This window comes from Orcinus orca, chromosome 5 (assembly GCF_937001465.1).
Source record: "Orcinus orca chromosome 5, mOrcOrc1.1, whole genome shotgun sequence".
Classification (NCBI taxonomy): Eukaryota; Metazoa; Chordata; class Mammalia; order Artiodactyla; family Delphinidae; genus Orcinus; species Orcinus orca.
The window spans coordinates 23,523,060-23,542,419 of record NC_064563.1 but is presented as its reverse complement, the minus strand read 5'-3'; the positions used below and the strand labels follow the sequence as shown (position 1 = coordinate 23,542,419).

Below are 19,360 nucleotides of genomic sequence, written 5' to 3'. Positions count from 1 at the left end.
ACACATCTACAATTCTGTCCCTTGAGGGCCGCAGTGTACAGCTGTGCAGTTGCACTGCACCCAGCCACCCAACAGAGAAGTCAAAGGGGAGATGGGGCTGAAATCCAGCCCCACTCCATTCACAGGTGGTAACTTATTCTAATTCACACAGATCTTGTGTCTTTTTGACTCAAAATAGTTCAACAGTTTCCTTCTTGTTCTCCATAAAATCCAAACTCCACACCATAGTCCCCAAGTCCCTAAGCAATCTGGTCCTATCATTCTGATCTCCTCTTGGAGCACCAGCCCCTTCCTGTCGCACTGCAGGCACGTGGGAAAATGTGCTGTTCCAGGAACACATCAAGCACATTCTACACTCAAGGCATTTGCCCTTGTGATCCCTGCTGCCTGTAAGTCTCGCTCTTCTCCTAGCAAAATCCCCTCCCATCAGGTCTGTGCTCAAATGTAACCAGTATGAAAAGTCTTCCCTGAAAGCAGCACCTAAAATGGCATTTCTGACCTCAGCATTCTTGCCCCTAATCTCATTTTACTTTTCTTCTTAGTACTTGAATCCACTAGATACATCTATTTATTGTCCCTTCTCGTTCCACTAAGATGTACACTCCGTTGATATGAATATGCGGCTCATAGAAGAAACAGCAGTGACTAAAATAATGAATGAAAGCTTCTAGTTTGGCAAGGAAAGAAATAAGTCACCATAAATTTAAGAAATTTAAAAAGGAGGATAAAGAGAAGCAAAACTTATTTTTCCCTAAAAATTAGAAGAGATTCTTTAAAAAGTAATGCTGCTGAGAATTTCATACTGCAGACCATCTGGTACCGTTAGGGGAGATGCCAATCCGTACAACCTTCTGGAAAGTGACTCAAGGATATATAAGAGAGATATAAGAGTTCATATCCTTTGATTTCAGTGTCTTGTTTCTTGGACCTATCCTGTAAAAACAGAAACCAAAACTCATTTTTGAGAACATCCCTACAATATTACTTCTGTTAGCACAAAATTGCAAACTATATATCCAATATTGTTACATATTGAATATTGTTATGTACCTAATAACAGGATAGTGGCTCTAAAAATTATGGTATAATCTCATGACAGTTACCAAAATGTTACTTAAAATTCATGACTTGAAGATTATTCAAAGCCATGGGAAAATACTTAGAATATAGTGTTTTGTGAATAACATGGAATAAAAAATTAGCTCTTTATGTTTGTCAATATGTGTATGTATCCTGATTTTATAAAGAAAATATATGAGGACATATGAACAGGAAAAAAATACTATCACAATATTTTACATTGTTTACTAATGATAGTGAGATCAAGAACAAATTTAATCTCCTTAAGTGTCTTTATTTTCAGTTATAAGCACTTATTTTCATTGTAACCAAAAATGCAAACTTTTAAGTGAAGTTATACCATTTTCATGAAGTTTGTTATATCCTAGTTCTTAGGGATTCCTACTGGTGTTTCACCATTTCTTACAAAAGATCTGTCATTTCTTACTAAAGCTTTCAGAATGATTTATAGATAAAAACATTATGAGAGAAGGTTAAACTGACTGAATACTGGGCACATGTTACAGTATTGGGCACATGTCATCAAAATAAATCCAGATTCACCAAAGGTTTATTTTTATCTTCATCAAAACAAAAGTGAAAATTTTGGAGGTGTTTCATTTAAACACACACACACACAAAACCAAAAAGCTAAAATTCCCATGGCAGCATATTAAACCTATATAGGTAATTATTAACCAAATCCATCCATTTCCAAAATAGTTCTGTCTGCTTATTCATTTTAACATTGAGGTGCATGTATTTATCACCTGGAATTATCACAAACAATAAGCAAAACAAATGTAATTTAAAAATAAATAAATGTGTAGTTGGGAAGAACCTAGAAAAGTCAAATAAAATGAAACACATTTGCATGTCCCAACTCTAAGAAATTTTAAGGAAAACCAACATTCAAAGTCTAATGCAAGATAATCTTCTGTAGATTTGCTCAGCAGAAGTTTCAGCCACAAGCTTATTTATAGTTTCTGCTATGAGCAGAGAAACTACAAAGGTAAAAAAAGTGTTACCTGAAAACCAAGCTTTCAAATAAAAATCACTAAAAATAAATGTATAATTATGAAGTGTAGTTATGGTGATCCACAAAGGTTTTGAGTTTTGTTTTGTTTTGTACTTTTGCTTCCATGAATACTTAAGAAGTGGAGTCAAATAAAATCCTTCCTTCCTAAATGAGCCAGAATTTTTCCATTATCTCTTGACCTTCTCAAATTCCAGAAGCCTTGGGTAAGCCCCAGTCATTTCATCTCAGAAAAGTCGCTTTAGCCAGCTAAGTACTTACTGAAATTAATAGGGTGTTGTATAAGATGAAAGGACTAGAAAATAAAATTTTAAAATAGCTGAAAAAAAAAAGAAAAAAAATAGCTGAAAGTCAAACAAACACTACAAAATGGTAATTAGAGATAAGCTGCACTACATACTGGAGGGCAAGGCGAGGTAAATTCCTCTATTTTATGGTTTTATTTCATTTTTCCATGACTGTCTTCAGTAATTGTTGAAATTTGGGCAAGTATTCAATAATCTTTAAACTTTATAACAGAGTCCATGTTAACATTCAGAGCACGTGTTTCACGTAATGCTGAGCCCATACTTGCATTCCTACTGTCAAAAAGACTTATAAATGTCCAAAATTATTGAATGATTTATCAAGCTGCAAGGAGAACAATTACTGAAGAAAGTCATGGGAAAAATAAATATTAAAGCTACATTTCCCCAACTCCTTTGGAGCTAAGCTTCTCGATGAAAATCATGCCCCTCCTTTTCAGATGCATTCCTATGAAATTTGGAAGACAGGTGGTCTTCCCACACTGCTGGCCGATTCCATTGGTAAATACGGTCAGGAAGGCACCTCAGTGTTCCAGTCTTCCACTTTGTGGAGGGAGGGATGGAGGGCAGGAGGGAGACACACAGACAGATATGCAGCAGAGGCAGTGGTTGAATTCTGCTTTCTAGAGTCCAGTCACCAGCTTCCGGTGCAGAAGAAGTCAATGGAGAAAGCTTCCTGATCCCGGAATTACATTTACAGCATCATATACTCGTGTGGCTGTAGTTCTAATGGAGGCCTCCTGATTCCCCCCAGTTGGGACTGAGGTCGTAACCTCCGAGCCTGGTTAGCTCTCTCCGCTGTTCTAGGAATCAATGCTGGAGGCTCAGCCTAAAGCCTCCTCTTCCAGCCTTTCCAACAATTTCATAAACCCATAATTACTTTTGTTAAATAATCCCCTTCTGCTCAAGATATCTAGAATGGTCTCTCTTTCCTGAATGGAATGGAGAAACACAGGTGCCCACTCACCTTGTTAGTTGTGACTGGGGTGACATGGGTTATCTGACTACCCCTCTGTAGGGCCTACAGGCAAAGAAAGGTCTGAGGCACGGCAAATCACAGACTTGGTACCAACAGTAAGAGATACTGTCTCTGTCCTATTGCGGTTTAAAATCCAGCAGAGAATATGAAGTTAATTCACATGAAAAGTCTGAAAAATAACATACTAAATCCCTAATTAAGTAACAGATTATAAGCTAGCAAATAATGTTGCAGGAGTCCAGCATGGAGGGGAAAAACAAAGAACTAGGAGATACCTTGCATATACCATGTAATACCTCCAGATGCAGTTTCTTGGTTTGGAGAAGCAGAAACAGTATTGAGGGAAAGATCATCTTTAAGAAAGTTTAAAGATCATCTTTAAGAAAGTTTCCAGTTCTAATAAGATGATTTTTAGAGAATAATGTGGAAAAGTGTCATAAAAAAAACAGTTTCATGAACGGGCAAAACAGAGGACTTAAAAATGTTAAGTAGGGGGGACCTCCCCGGTGGTCCAGTGGTTAAGACTTCATGCTTCCACTGTAGGGAGCACGGGCTCGATCCCTGGTTGGGGAACTAAGATCCTGCATGCCACGCGGCGAGACCAAAAAATTAAATTTTTTTTAAAAAAAATGTTAAGTAGGATTTTGACAGTGAGAAGAAACTGGAAAAACAGATATTACTAAAAAAAAGATAAAATTGTGGTATCTTGGCTGGATAAGGAGTCCAGTATGCATTATCAAGTGAAAATTGGGAAACAGTGATAAATACATTTGAAAATAGGGAAGGCACAGAAAGTTTCTAAACAGGGCAGTGAAATTGGAAATGTGCCATCAGACAAGAGCAGAGTTTCTCAGTCTTAGCTCTACTGACGTTTGGGACCAAATAATTCTTGTGCTGTGCATTGTCAGATGTTTTAGCAGCATCCCTGGTCTCTACCCATAGAATGCCAGGAGCACCCACCACTCACGACAATCAAAAAGGTCTCCAGATGTTACCAAACATGCCATGGAGGGCAAAAAACCACTCCCAGCTAAAAGCCACGAGACTCGAGAAACATTAGTATGGAAAGATGAGGCAAGATAATTTAACAATTTAAGAAGCAAGTATAACTGTCTTATTCTGTGATGTGTGCCCAGACCAGGAGTTGTAACACACAATAAACAGTGAAGAGGTGGGGCGGTGCGGGGAGAGTATGGCGAACAGGAGTACACAAGTACCACCTACAGGGGGAACACCACTCAGCAACAGCCAGCTGTGGCTGCCACGTGGGAGGGCAAATCCAGGGTCTCCAGGCCTCCTCCCCACCCCACCCCACCCCAAGAGAAATAAATTCCAGACTCTTCAGTAAATTTTCCTAATTTTAAAAACACAGGGGCTTTCCCTGGTGGCGCAGTGGTTGAGAGCCCGCCTGCCGATGCAGGGGACACGGGTTCGTGCCCTGGTCCGGGAAGATCACACACGCCGCGGAGCGGCGGGCCTGTGAGCCATGGCCGCTGAGCCTGCGTGTCCGGAGCCTGTGCTCCACAACGGGAGAGGCCACAGTGGTGAGAGGCCCGCGTACTGCAAAAAAAAAAAAAAAAACAACACAGGACTTAGTTCAAGTTTTCTGAAAAACAATAAGCAGGCTGAATTTGACCCTCAAGCTGCCAGAGATCAGTAGCGTAGACTACGGTGATGACAGCTTGAAGGGGTGTTTAGGAGAAACTGATGGATCTTGATCAAATAAACTAACTGTTAAAAGTCAGTTTTGAGAACAGGGGGCAAAAGTGAACTTGAATAAGTATTAGATGATATGAAGGAATTACTATTGAGTGTGATAACAGTCTTAAGACTATGTTTAAAAAAAGACAGGCCTTATCTGTTTGTGGTATGTAATCATATATATATATATATATATATATATATATATATATATATATATATATATATACTTTCCACTATAGATGAAACAAAAAACAGGGAGAGAGAAAAAATAATGGGTAAAACTCAACATATCTGAATATTAAGAGTAAATAAGAGGAATGAGGAAAAGTGACTTCAAAATTTTGAATTCGAATAAGCAATCAAAGAGCATCACCGAAGAGGCTGCACTACTAAACTTATTATTTCCTTTGGGTTCCCCTGGAAAAAGTTGTCTTTATATCTTAACTTGTCAAAACTTATTTTCTAGAATTCATTGACAGCCCACACTTTCCTCTCCATTATCAATCAGAACACAAGAATTAATTCCATACCTTATATGCTCCACTTTAGAATAATGCTAACTGGAATTCTACTCTTTAAAATTATACTCTAACTAAATGACAAATTTAGTTAGTAGCACTTATTGAGCAATTTCCGTTTGCAGACTCTGTGCTAAGCCTTTTACTGGCATTATCATATTTAATCCTCAAGTCAAACCCAGGAGGCAATTACTGTTATAAAGAAACTATGATTCAAAGAGGTTAACTAACTTGTTCCCAGGACAATCAGCAAATAAGTGGCAGAGATGGGATTTAAATGCAGGCTGTCTGATTCCATAATCCCATCTCCTTAGCATTATCCTATACTGTCTTCCACGGGGCATCTTTCATAATTAGCACACAAGCAGTTTATGAACATCTGGCCTTAAAATAAATCATGTATCACAGTAAGACAGGCAAGCTCATACAATACATACCTTTAATTCGCACTTAGAGGGGTCTAGCCCCCTTCCTGTATGGTGAACCCTCTCTGGCTATATCTAGAAAGCAAGCATCCCCTTCTGTACTGCCTTTGCAGTTGCCCTAATGTGTCAAGAGCAAAGTAGCATCTTGCTCAAATTCTTAATAATGTATTCAGGATGAAAGCAGGAACAATACAGCTTTCCAGATAATTCAAAGCACAATGGACTTGCACCTTAATTTATCAGAAACACCAAGAAATGTGACGTGACCTCTTCCACCAGGGAACACATCCATGGTTGGCATCATAGAGTCACAGTGTCTAGGTTTCTGAACCTCTGCTGATTACCACAGCAACCGGCTAATTCCCCATAACCAAACGAAAAGCAAATCCAGTACTGCATACTGTCTCAGCGTGCATGTCCCACCAGGATCCATGCACCCGGGCCTGCAGCCTGGGAGTCACTGCATGGCAAGAATGGCTGGGACGTACAGTTTATTATGGTTAAAACAAAATGCTACACTATCAGTTAGCACAAACCAGGGAAAGAAATTCCTCATGTGAAACTATTCAAACCAAATTTCTGCTTAGGGAGTGTCTAGTTTTACATAAGCAAACTTGCTCTCTGCCAGCATTTGAGGCAGTGGCACTTTCAGGTATTTCTGAATTAATTGCCTGAACCCATTCGAATCACATATTGTATAATTTTCTAACAGGCTTGCAAGCAATTTCAGCTCCTCTCCTCCACTTCACCTCTACCTCCCATCACCTCTTCACACTGAGTAAGACTCGTTTTTCAAAAGAATCTTCTACAATTCAGATATGCTTTAAACTCATTCAAATGTGGGCTATTCTGACACTTATTAAGAAAAAGTCATACCTTACATCAATGAAGAATTTAAATCCAGTTTTAGAAAAGGAGCTAGAACTGTCAAGTGTGGACATTTCTTAAGTTTACGTGTACGATTTAAAATAAGCTTCTTAGTTTATCTCTTACCTCAACCTAAAAAAATCCCACTCTGCCATAAACTGTAACCCGCTGTAACTGCAACCCGTGATGCTGCTGTCACTCGTGTAACAGAGCCATTCAGCGACTTGCTATGGAGAAGAGGAGCTTGACTATTTAGGATTATATACCCTATGAAAACAACCCATGCTTACACTTGAGGGACATAAACGTATCAACTATTTTATAGTAATACAAAAGTAATTATTTTATTGAAACAGATTTTTCTTCAACCTTACCGACGCTACAGGAGAAACATCTGCTAATGTTTACTTGCTTATTCAATAAATCACAGTTAATCTCCAAAAACAACACCCAGACTAAATGGTTCTGTGATTTCTTTGTAATCTTATACTGGAAAAAGTTAACAACTGTATGTTTTCAAAACTAAGCCACCCTCTTTCCCATCCCATTGTTTTCTTTGAACTGCTTCCTTCAATTTACATAAAATCCATCTGCAGCAGTAGGAAAAATAGTCCGAAGAGAAAAGCACCACCACCTCTTCCAAGGCCTGGGTCTAAGACTATACCATTTACTAGATATGTTTCACTCCAGGGGTGCAAACACATGCAGAATAAATGTTACTGTGACAATGAATGAAAAATATATCCAAGAAAAGTCCAGATCGAAAGGCATCCCAAATTTCTACTCCACTCTCAAGGCTTAACAGTTATCTCTGTGGGTAGCAAACACTATGCATACACACACACAATGCACACAAACACTTTTCTCCCATGAGCTGATTTTCTTTTTCTTTACCATGTTTCTAGTTTACTAAATGCAATCATATTTTACAAATATTTAATGACTCTAAAAAGTAGATCTGGGTGATTTGATAAGTGTTTCAGAACAATCTGGAGGAGGGCTTCCAATTTTTAAACAGCACATTTCATTAAAAAAATTCTTTAACTTCGAAAGAGTTATCAGCATCATTTTTGTTAACCAACAGGCCTTAAACAGGGTGGAAACAGAGGAATATACAGTTATTTTTAAAAACAGCTTACAAAAAAAAACCTTACAATATTTAAATGTACTGAAGAGTATATGATTCCTCTCAGGAGATGGAAAATAGCTTCATATAAACACCAGATTGTTTTCTCCTCTCACATTAAAACACTTGAAATATTTTTAAATGTAAATTTAATTATTCTTGGCCCTATTTTCTTACCTCTAAATCAAAAGTTAATTAGGAAAAAAAAAAATCAAAGCCTAAGTCCAGCTTCTGATAGAATAACTAGAATATTAAAATACAAAACAACTTTGCATCTATGCTTTCTTTGGCCTAACAAAATCATCAGTAGTAAATTTCCTTGAGACCTCATTTCTGATTCCTGCAGCACTTTGTCTCCACTACACATCCTGACATTTAGAATTCAAGGAACATCAAATAACAGAGCTAGAGAGATCATAAATTACAAAGAAGTCGGGTGAGGCAAGGTAATTGACTCAAGGTTAGTGAGTGGAAGGGTTAAAACTTAGATGTAAGTTTCCCGACGCCCAGATGTCTATCGTCTTCCCCACAGGCCAGGCTTCATCATAAGTGCTCTTTCGATTTGTTCAGTTTTATATATGCACTATTTTCTATGTAAGAATCTTAGAATTTCAATGTGGAACAGGAACTGAGCCTAACACATTTTTGGTTTGTCATGTTTTTTCTCTTTTTCCTCCACATAAGGCAACTTGGAACACAGACTAGCCATTCAATAAATACTCATAGAATTAAATTTTGAAATATTAATTGTGACACTTCAGAATATTACACAGTAGGAATTGTTCTTAGCGTGCATTTGTATCTAAGAAGTTACAAAACTGCTAATTACCTCTAGAAAAAGTGTATTCTGGGAGAATTTTTAAAGTTATTTAAATAAGTGTAGATTTATTGAAGAGTGTAGATTCATATAAGCCAATGTAAATTACTACTCAAAACCAAAAAAAAAGCACTATCAGAAGAGCTGTGAGCAAAAATGCATTAAAAACTTACCCACTGAAGAAAATAAATGACTAGGGTTAGGCTGATAGGTCCCTACGAAACTATAAAAATATCTCGTCCACCGATGCCTAGAGAAAACACTATGGTGTTCTCCTCTACTATATACACACACAATACTTCTGACACCCATGTGTGGGTTTTTTCCCCACACAGACCCTTTCTCCCACATCAGCTGGGTGTTCTGCAATTCAGTTCAATTTAACCAGAATTACCACAGACCCAACAGGTTAAGGGCTCAGTCCCATAAGGCTGCCCCCACTTCAGATGCCCGTCGCAAGCAGTAGGTCCCCAGGTTACCCACAACTTCTGTGTGACTTGGCTACAAATCAGAAGTTCCCAAGACCCCCCCTTCTCAGGTTCAATAATTTTCTAGAGTGGCCGACAGAACCAAGGAAAACAGCTGACTTACTATTGCCAATTTATTACAAAAATATTTTAAAGGATACAAATGAACAGCAAGATGAAGAGATACATAGGTCAAGGTCTAGAAGGGTCCCCAGGGCAGGAGTTTCTGTCCCCTCTGGAGCTGGGGTGTACTACCTTCCTGGCTTGTAGATGCATTCCAAGACTCAGAAGCTCTCCAAAACCTGAACTTTAGGGATCTCTGTAGAGGCTTCATCACACAGGCGTGGTCGATTATTAACTTAGTTTCAAATCCCTCTCCCTCCGTGGAATACGGGGGTAGGGCTGAAAGCTCCAAGTTTCTAATCACGGCTTGGTCTTTCTAGTGACCAGATTCCGTCCAAGAGCCCACCAAGAGTTGTCTCATTAGAACAAAAGATGCTCCTATCACCTAGGAAATTCCAAGGGATAGAGGAGCTCTGTGTCAGACACTCCTATCACTCAGGAAATTACAAGGGTTTTAGGAGCTCTGTGTCAGGAGCAAGGCTCAAAGGCCAAATATTAGCAGGAATGGGGCGAGGGGGGCGGCTGTTGAGATCAAAATAAACATATTTTTTATTATTTCACAACCTAGTAACACTTATCTATCTATGAACTTCATGGACTCCAATGCTGGAGAAGAAAGAGCTGTCTGTGTAAAAGAAGCTGGTGAAGAGAAGCAGGACGGAAGAGAGGAGAAAGAAAAGCTGCGCACAGACGCAGAACCTATGAATCCCCGAGGATGTGCAGGTAGGCAGGTCTTTAAGTAAAGTCACAGTAGAGTAAGAACTCTGAGTCTCTAATTTGTAAGTCTGTTCATTGCTTTGCTTTGGTGCTTTTCCAGTTTGGGGTTTTGTTTTGTTTTGCCCTTGGTTACCCAGTAAAGTCACTGTTTAAAAAATTCCACCCCTGTTTAAACTCAACTAAGAAGAAAAGGAGACTTGTCCCTCTCTAGACGTGGCCGACAGGAATTTCAGAGGCTCTGGATGACCAAGGCACCCTGGTCACAGTTGTGATGCCAGCTGGAGGCCAGGAGAGAGGTCTGCAAGGTTAGCGCAGGAGAGCAAGGAGCCCTCGGAAGACAAGGGGCCTCGGAGCTGGCTTGGGCATGACTGGAAAATCCCATCAGAGAGCCAGTTTGCCCTCTGCATGATGGCTCTGTAAGACTTCCCTAGGCAATTGAATTAGGGAGGTCATTTTAATCTGCCTACAAACTGTTAGCCAGTTTCCTCCAAAAAAAAAAATTTAATTCTACATTTGCTTTGTTGTTGTTGTTGTTGTTGTTTGGCATGCTAAAAGAGCTGCTCGTGTTAGTATACTGCTAGACCCAGGAAGAAAAGGATCAAATATTTAAAGAACCAGTTTTGAGAATGAATTTTAAAAATCCAAAAGTAACTGGCTCCCTTCCTAGCCAGGTGTGTAGCACCTAAAAGTAATTAGCACCCTAAGGCCCAATAAAAGTTGTAGCTTCAAACCAGTGAAACAGACTAGTCAATGAAAGAGCCTTGCTGATGGGACACTGGCTCTGTGTTGGGGCTCTGTGGTCACTGGAACTGAGATGCAGAGTTTCTGGGGCTTTTCCTGGACAGTGTCCAAGAATGAGGAACTCAAGACTGCCTGGACCTCACGTCCTTCTTCCACTTGCTGCTGTGCCTGCAGACAGTGAAGCTGGGTGGCATGATGCATATTCAGTGTCTCCTCAGTACCTCTGAATGTCTGGGTCTGACTAGGGCTGGTGATGAGAGCGATAAAAATTACATGTGCTTGCAAGTTCCTTCCTACCATAAGAATCTTTACCATGTGATGTCCACAGCGTTAGAAGAACAGAACCACAGCATTTTAATCAGAGGAAAATCCCCTCTCTCTTTCTCTTTGGAAGAAATGTTGAAACAGATTAGCAGTAACTAGAAAAATAAATAGAACTCCTTTTAAAAATTTTAGTATGTAACCCTAAAGTAAATGAGCAGATGATCAGTTAATGTAATAACACCAGGATGTCTTATACATCCAAAATAATAAAAGCAATGTTAAAATCAATATAACAAATGAGATTTAATTATAACCCTAGCCCATTTTGGAAACTCAACCATGTTTTTTAGAAGCACTTTCCCTGACCATTTAGCCCCCTCATTTTAGCTGTATGTCCTCAAAAACTCTTTTTGTATTAAAAATTTCACAGAATATATTAATAGCAACAAGCATGTTCCTCCAATTGTATGAAATTAAAGTGTTTTTTTCCATTTCTAATGAAGATTTTCATTATAAAGCAAAGATAGTCTACTCACTATTCAAAGTTTTCTCCCTAACTACATAAAATGCAATTCCAACCCTATACAAACTAAACTTTAAACCAAAATTTTTACAGCAGAATATAAACAGTAAACGAAGTATATGTCCACACTAGCAAATCAAGCATTTTCTCATATAATCACATCTTTTTTTAAGAAATAAATTTAAGGGGGGAGATATACCCACATTTCAATTGGAATAAAAAATGATTGTTATTTTCCCATAACTGCTACAGTATGCTACTAATACAACCAAGGCCTGAAAAATACTTATGAATCAATCTAGTAACTAAGTACGTAAATGCACTAACCTGAATTAGTTTATTTTTTTAATAAAGAGATTTATATTTAAAAACTAAATCAAAATCATTAACAGAAGTTGATGTGCCTCTTTTAACACACAAAAGAAAATATGTAATGGAAATCTTTCCTCTGGGTATAAAAATAACATATCTTCACTCTTTAAATTTTGTTTTAAATAAAGTTATCCTGAATGGGAAACATTAAAACGTATTTAAAGTTTCTGTATTTTTTAATTATAAACAGCATTTTTTGACGGAGCTTTCTTGTGACACAGTTAATAGCGTAGTGATTAATTCAGTAGCACCATTACCAAACAAAGTTGCAACATAATACGCCGTAAGACAGTAAGTAGCAAATCAAGTGTATTTCAATTTTAAAAAGATAGTAGGTAGCATAAGGACAACAAATCATAATGCACTGTTTATAATTCTACTACTCTGGATAACTATTTCTTGGCTAATTAAAATCTCAATAGTTCTGAAAATGAGTTGTTATTTAAGTTTAGTGAGGCAAACATATCGCAGCAAATGCAAAGGGGTAAAATGTAAAAGAAAAAGATCTGTCATTTTAAAAGCACCAATTTCTCAGTTCAGCTTAAGTTTTACAGCAAAGGTTGAAGAAGAATAAAAATAGTCATTGATAAATGTGCTAATCATTTCCTCCCAGGAATCAAGCCACAGATTCACAGTCGAGTTTCTAGACCAAATTTCTAGAACACACACAAGCTCTGAAAAAGAAATATGCATCTCGTTTACAATCGGCCACCAGGGTGTTTTATTCTTTTTGTTTTTTAACATCTTTATTGGAGTATAATTGCTTTACAATGGTGTGTTAGTTTCTGCTTTATAACAAAGTGAATCAGTTATACATATACATATGTCCCCATATCTCTTCCCTCTTGCATCTCCCTCCCTCCCACCCTCCCTATCCCACCCCTCTAGGTGGTCACAAAGCACCAAGCTGATCTCCCTGTGCTATGCGGCTGCTTCCCACTAGCGATCTACTTTACATTTGGTAGTATATATAAATCCATTTTTTATCCTAAGCACACTATTTACACCAAAGTACATGTCTAGTTAGCATCAAGCACCAGGTTTAAAAAGATGTAACAGAGAAGCTCTATGTTTGAATTCAAAATGCCACAGGAATCACTGGCAAAGGCGAAAATGAAAAACAGCTCTCTCAAGTGCCCAGAGCCAGCTGCTACTGTCCAGAATGTGTCTCCTTCCAAGAGAGCAGCAGATCTGCAGGAGACATGGCTTAAGAGGGAATACCATCTCCTAAGGCCAAAGTCGGCAAAGGGTTTCTGTACAGGGCCAGAGAGCAAATAATTTAGACTTTGCAGGACATATAGCCTCTGTGACAACTAATCGACTCTGCCTTGTAGCACCAAAGCAGCCACAGATGATATGTTAACGAACGAATGTGGTTGTGAGCCAATAAAACTTTACGGACCCTGAATACTGGATTTCATATAACTTTCATATGTCACGAGACATATATATATATATATATATATTTATAGTTTTCAGTCATTTAAAAATGTAAAACTCATCATTAGCTCACTGGCTGTACAAAAACAGGTAGCTGTTTATAGTCTGCCGGATTTGGCCCGTGGGCTGTAGCTTGTCATCCCTGACCAGGGGCCAAGCTCTCCTTCAGCCCCTGCCTATCCCTTTCCCCTCCATTTATATAAACCTACAAAATTAGTGCTCTTTAGCAAAGCAGCCCTTTTGCTTCTTTAGATCTCTGATGCCCAGTCTCTATTTCTTTCCCATCGGTACTGAAAGTCCAAAAGCATAAAGGGGTCAGGGAAGACACAGAGCATGGCCTGAAGAAAGGGCACAAGTCCCTCTTGTGTTGCTTTCAGCTATCTGATCTTCAAGTAACAAACCATCTAAATGTCCATTTCACCATCTATAAAAAAAGGATCATGGTATCCAACCACGTGAAAGTATTTCTGAAGGTATGATTTTATATTGAGAAAGCTAGGTAGAGCAGAAAATATAACTTCTGGAGAAGAACTGCCAACAACTGGACTTCCCTGGTGGCGCAGTGGTTGAGAATATGCCTGCCAATGCAGGGGACACAGGTTCGATCCCTAGACCAGGAAGATCCCACATGCCGTGGAGCAACTAAGGCCGTGCACCACAACTACTGAGCCTGTGCTCTAGAGCCCGCGAGCCACAACTACTGAGCCCACACGCTGCAACTACTAAAGCCCACGCACCTGGAGCCCGTGCTCTGCAACAAGAGAAGCCACTGCAATGAGAAGCCTGCGCACCGCAGCGAACAGTAACCCCCGCTCACCACGACAAGAGAGAGTCCTCACGCAGAAACGAAGAGCCAACATAGCCAAGGGAAAAAAAAAAAAAAAGAGTTGCCAACAACTTGTTCAGAAACAAAGCCTTGCCTGATGTTTCATGGGTAAGTTCCTTGATCATGGTAGTGCATGGGTACCCTGGTAGAGAAAGGAAACTCAGTGAACTTAGTTAAAACACTAGGAAAAGGAGCAGCTAGAAATCTCATTGACTGCATGCCACTTTTCATAATTCTCCGAGGCGGCCAGAAACTCAACAAACATAAACTGAGAATCTTCTTTGTGTTAAAAGAACAGGGAAGGTACTGTGAGGGGCACAAAAATGAATAAGACTCAGTCCTTTACTCCAAAAAATTTATAATTTATTAAACATGAACATCTATCATACAAAGCAGACATGATCGTATAAACCAACTGCATTAAGCAGTTAGAAAGAGAGCCAAACAAAAGGCAGGATGGAGAAGAATTTCTTAGGAGCTAGATATAAACAAAGAATATAATTTCAAGGAGAACAGACAGAAGTAGAAATTTGAGAGACCTGTACATGTGTATCTAGGATGGCAGGGTATGTGGATTCTCCATTCCACTAGACATTACTAAATTGTTCTCCAAAGGTGTTGTGCTTCCTGAGACTTCTCACCCTCACAACAGTTGGTATGATCAGAGTTTATTTTTTTAATGCTTTAGTCAATGTGATGGGTAGAGAAGGGTATCTCAATTTAATTTTCATTTCTGGTCCTCACATTCTCTAGAATTGTTTTGTATGTCTATTTTTACACGAACAAAAGGCAGAGACTGGTCATTCTGTGTGGCTGGAGCCCAGGACACACAAAGTACACAAAGCACAAGCCTCCCTCTCTTCTTCTCGAGGTTTTTCCAGGACCTTGGTTTTTTCCTCTCCATCCCGTAAATTGTCAGTTTGCATCAGCAGATAGGGACAGACCTTTCCTTTCCTCCTTGAATGTGCCAGGGTAAATTAAAGAGTTTATAAATGAACATGGTTGAAAAATACTGGTCTTGACAGAAACATCTGAAACCATTTCCTCCATTTTTGTGCAAAACTTGGTTTCTGCCCAATTTAGATCATGGAATAGGCAAGGTACCTTAGAAAACACACCAAATGTTGATCTAGGTCTGGAGACTTAGTTACAAATTCTTGGCAGGAATACACCTTCTCTCATTGAGAAGGGAAAAAGTGTAGGAAACATAAATCAGGGTATGAACTTGATTTGTTGATGCTTGTTAGGAGGGTTTTGCCTCGAAAGCTCCCATGGAGATAAAAGTTTAAGGCAAAATTCCTATAAATGATTCTAGGAGAAAATGATTGTTTTTAACCAAATTCTTATTTAGAGTCTTTCCATGCTGAGAATAAAGTGGCAACCGAAAAGGAATGAATGCAGTACACAGTAGAACTCTCAGCAAAGAAAACAAAAAGCAGTGTTCTCAACTCTGGTTAATGCACAGCATCAAAGCTAGGAAAAACTATATTTCAAAAATTGATTAATGTAATGTGATTCAAACAACACATTCCCTACTACAGTGGAAAAATGGAAAAATCACTATAAATATTTGTTTCGAAAAAAGAGTAGCCATTATCATTCCAGTACACTATAACGCCACATTGCCTCAAATACACATAGATTTGTCTAATCCAGTGATTTCCAACCCTGGGTAATTTTGTCCCTCAGGAGACATATGGCCATTTTTAATTTTGAGACATATTTCATTTTCACTCCTGGAGGAGGGTCCTCCTGGCTTCTAGTGGGTAGAGGCCAAGGATGCTGCTAAACATCGTAAAATGCACTGGATAGTCTCCCACAATAAATAATTATCTAGCTCAAAATGTAAATACAGCCACAAAACCCTGGTCTAATCTATTTCTTCATGTTTAGCTGGGACATGGTGACAAAAATAGCGGGTTAGAGATGATAAGCACTCTTCTTAAAGACCTCCTATTAAGCAAGGAACAACTTAGAGTTCTAAAGTTTGCTTGATATTTACATAGATAAGTTTCCAATTTAGCAATTTTCAGTTGTAATAGTTTAGAGAGAAAATAGAACATATTCCATGATTCTCCCCATGTTATCAAGCACTGTACCATCTATATTTAATAGCTTATCACATCTACCTATACACAGTTCATAATCAAACTGACTACTGCTGGCTCCATCTATGACAAATCAATATTTTTCTGCATTTAAATGATATCTGAATTCCCCATGCCCAACCACCAAAATCAGTCCTCAGTTGTCAGCAGTGGGTTTTACGTGTCATTTTCTGAGAAAAGCATTCATATCTGAAATTCCCTTCTCTGATGTTACAATCCATTAAAACTTTACTGTCCAGCTCCATGAAACTTAAAAGTCAGATTAGGAAAGAAAGATAATTTTGAATGTAAACCTAAACGCAGCCACAAAGAGATGTCTTCTATAAGGGGTGTTGATAATGAAGTGAAATAAAATATACAAAGGCTGAAGAGGTCCCTCTAAAAGTGGCAAAGTCCTTAGAGGTTATTTTATTTCCCAGTAAGTTTCCTTGGGTGTTTCAACAAAGAAAGTCATTTTTCTGGGAATTTTTTTTTAATGTCTCCTTTTCCAGGTTTGCTGAAGGCATTTTCTTGTCTATTTTCTAGATGTTACAGTAAAAGATAATTTTAAAATAATGAAAAAAATTCAGTTCAAATTTAAAGAAACCACAAAGGGTTGAGAAACTCAATTTGAAGCCATCACATATATCTGAGAGAAAGAAAAGTATACTGTAACTGACAAAAATCTATCCAAATGCTTAAGTTTCTCAAACTAACAAAGCAAGTACTGTTTGGCAGGAATGTAGAAAGATGGGCAACTTAGTCCACTGAAGTTTTCTGAAACAAACCCTAGGAAACAAACCCTAGGAAAGGTTTGTTTCAGATGAAAACAAAAGTATTGCTTACATGGATTTGACTGGGTTCTACAGCAAATGTCAACTTCTGGATGTAAACTTAAAATAGAAGTTTCTGTCCTTGTGCTTAACTAAAGTTCAAAAAGAAAAGTGCCCTATTTTCTCCCACTCCCCAAAAAAATGACAGAATGATTTTAATTTTTAAACAAAAGTGGTACAGCAGAAAGACATTTAAATTCAAGATCTAATCTCAGAGAACACAGAGTTAGAGCACAAAAGTGGAACACTCGAAGGATATCGCATGTGCAGCAAATGGCAGCAAAGTATGTTTCGACAAACATGTGGTGAGGCTCCCTTTAATCTTGCTAAATGTAAAAAGTTTTATTTTACATGAACTTGACTATTTGCTGCAGTTCCAGCTTCTGAAAACAAGGAAGGGCACCAGGCTTACGAACAGGGTGGCTAAGCGGAAAAGCTGTGGACAGCTTCCCCTCCATAATCCCCAAAGAGGAAAGCTACCTCCTGGAGGTATTGGGTAGCCAAGCAGCCTTACTGAGAACAACCACGGTTTTGAGCGTTGTTTCTGGCAGGAGGTAGGTGTTACCAGCTACTTCCTGGGGCGCTGGAAGGAATGTGTCACCATCAATCAGAAAGTACACTAGCCCAGTGTTTAGGTCACAGAGGGAGTACTGCTTCGTCCAAAACAGATAAATCATGCCAACTCCAGCAAAGGAGGAGAAAGCAAAGTTGCAGGAAAGGTGTTGGTGCCCACCGACCTGCAAGACCAAAAGGAAACCCCAACTCGTGCTGAAGAAAACTTCGTGCGCTCTCGGGTTACGGAGAACTCCGAGAGCCCACGAGGGCGGATGCGCCCACATTCCCCCGGGGATCAGCACAGCCCGAGCGCAGTTCTGGGGAAGACCTGGGCGGTTCTGAGGAGGATGGACAGCCCACCCCCACTCACCTCGGTGGTCCTGCGGAAGGACAGGCTCCCACCAAATCACCTCTGTGGACCTCGGAGGGACGGGCGCCCCCCTCCACCAACTCACCCGGCCGACCCCACGCGAAGGACCGGTGGATGAATGAACTGCCCATCCGGCCGAGCCTCGCGGGACAGGGCGGCCCGCGGGAGTGCTCACCTGTGGGGATGCTGGAGGACTTCCCCGAGTCTGCACCCAGGCAGGGATCCCAGGGCTGGAGGACGAGCGCCAGCAGCAGCAGCAGCAGCCGCGGCTGCACCGCGCACCGCCCCATCTTCGGCCCGTCGAGGGCCCGCGCGGGCTCCGGCGCCCCTGACACCCTGCAGCGGCCCACTTCTCGCGAGAGTGGGGACCCCTGATCCGCCCCGGGCCGACGAAGGCGGGCGGAGGCGGCCGGGCAGAGTGGGCGCAGGGTAACCGCAGCCGGCAGGTCAAGCGGCGTGGAGAGGGGCGGGAATCAGGTGGTCTGGAAGGCGCAGAGCGGCGGGCGCCAGCGGCGCCGCGGGCGACTTATAGGGTCCCCGAGGGGGAGGTGACGGGGCGGGCCGCGCCCCGGCTATTGGCCGCCGGCTGACCCGCCGCGCTGCTGAGTGCACCGTGCGGTTGCCTGCGCTCCCCTGCCTGCGCGCCTGTCCCAGCCCCACGTCTGGGATTGTTTGCTCAACTCCGACCTATTTAAGGAGCCGTCTGCCGCTACGTGTGGAGGCTCACGCAGGGCTTCTGGCTGGAACCCGGAAGCGTGCAGTTAAGTTTGGGAGTGGGCCCGAGACAGGGGGAGGAGACGCTGGGAGTCTGGCTGACGGGCGGCGCTCCCCGCTCCCTCCTCTCGGCTTCCCCAGCACCCTGAGCTTCCCGGTAGCCTCTAAGGGTGCGACTCTGCTCTTCTCTACATTTAGATGCTACCCCAGAGCAGAAGCGACGTCAAATTCACAGCAATCCTGGTTGAATGGGACCTCGCCCGACAATGAACGATGGAAATGTAGACACATCCCGCACCCCCGTTAACTCAGGGGCAAATTTCTAAACCCTGTAAAAGGAAGGCCCTGTTTTTAGTTTACTCTATAAACAGAAAGTTTTTATTGGCCATTGAACATTTCTTCCTCCTCTGCCTGTGCCAGGAGAGCCTTAGACTCTCTCCAGTAATGGCTTGTAAATCCTGCGGAATCGGAGTCCAGCATGTGTAACCCGGT

The 19,360-nt window shown here is 40.5% G+C and overlaps 1 protein-coding gene across 2 annotated transcripts in view; it reads right to left on the bottom strand.

Annotated features, from left to right (window-relative positions):
• PLOD2 (procollagen-lysine,2-oxoglutarate 5-dioxygenase 2) overlaps positions 1 to 18,804 on the bottom strand; it is a 106,603-nt gene extending 87,799 nt beyond the window's left edge. Inside the window, exon 1 of one of the 2 annotated variants that reach the window (XM_004278205.4) lies at positions 18,330 to 18,804. In XM_004278205.4, coding sequence (XP_004278253.1) covers positions 18,330 to 18,444 — 115 coding nt within the window. In that variant the 5' untranslated portion in view covers positions 18,445 to 18,804. The remainder of the gene's footprint in view (positions 1 to 18,329) is intronic. The other variant, XM_004278207.4, reaches the window with a different exon arrangement.
• Between the last annotated feature and the right edge of the window lie 556 nt (positions 18,805 to 19,360).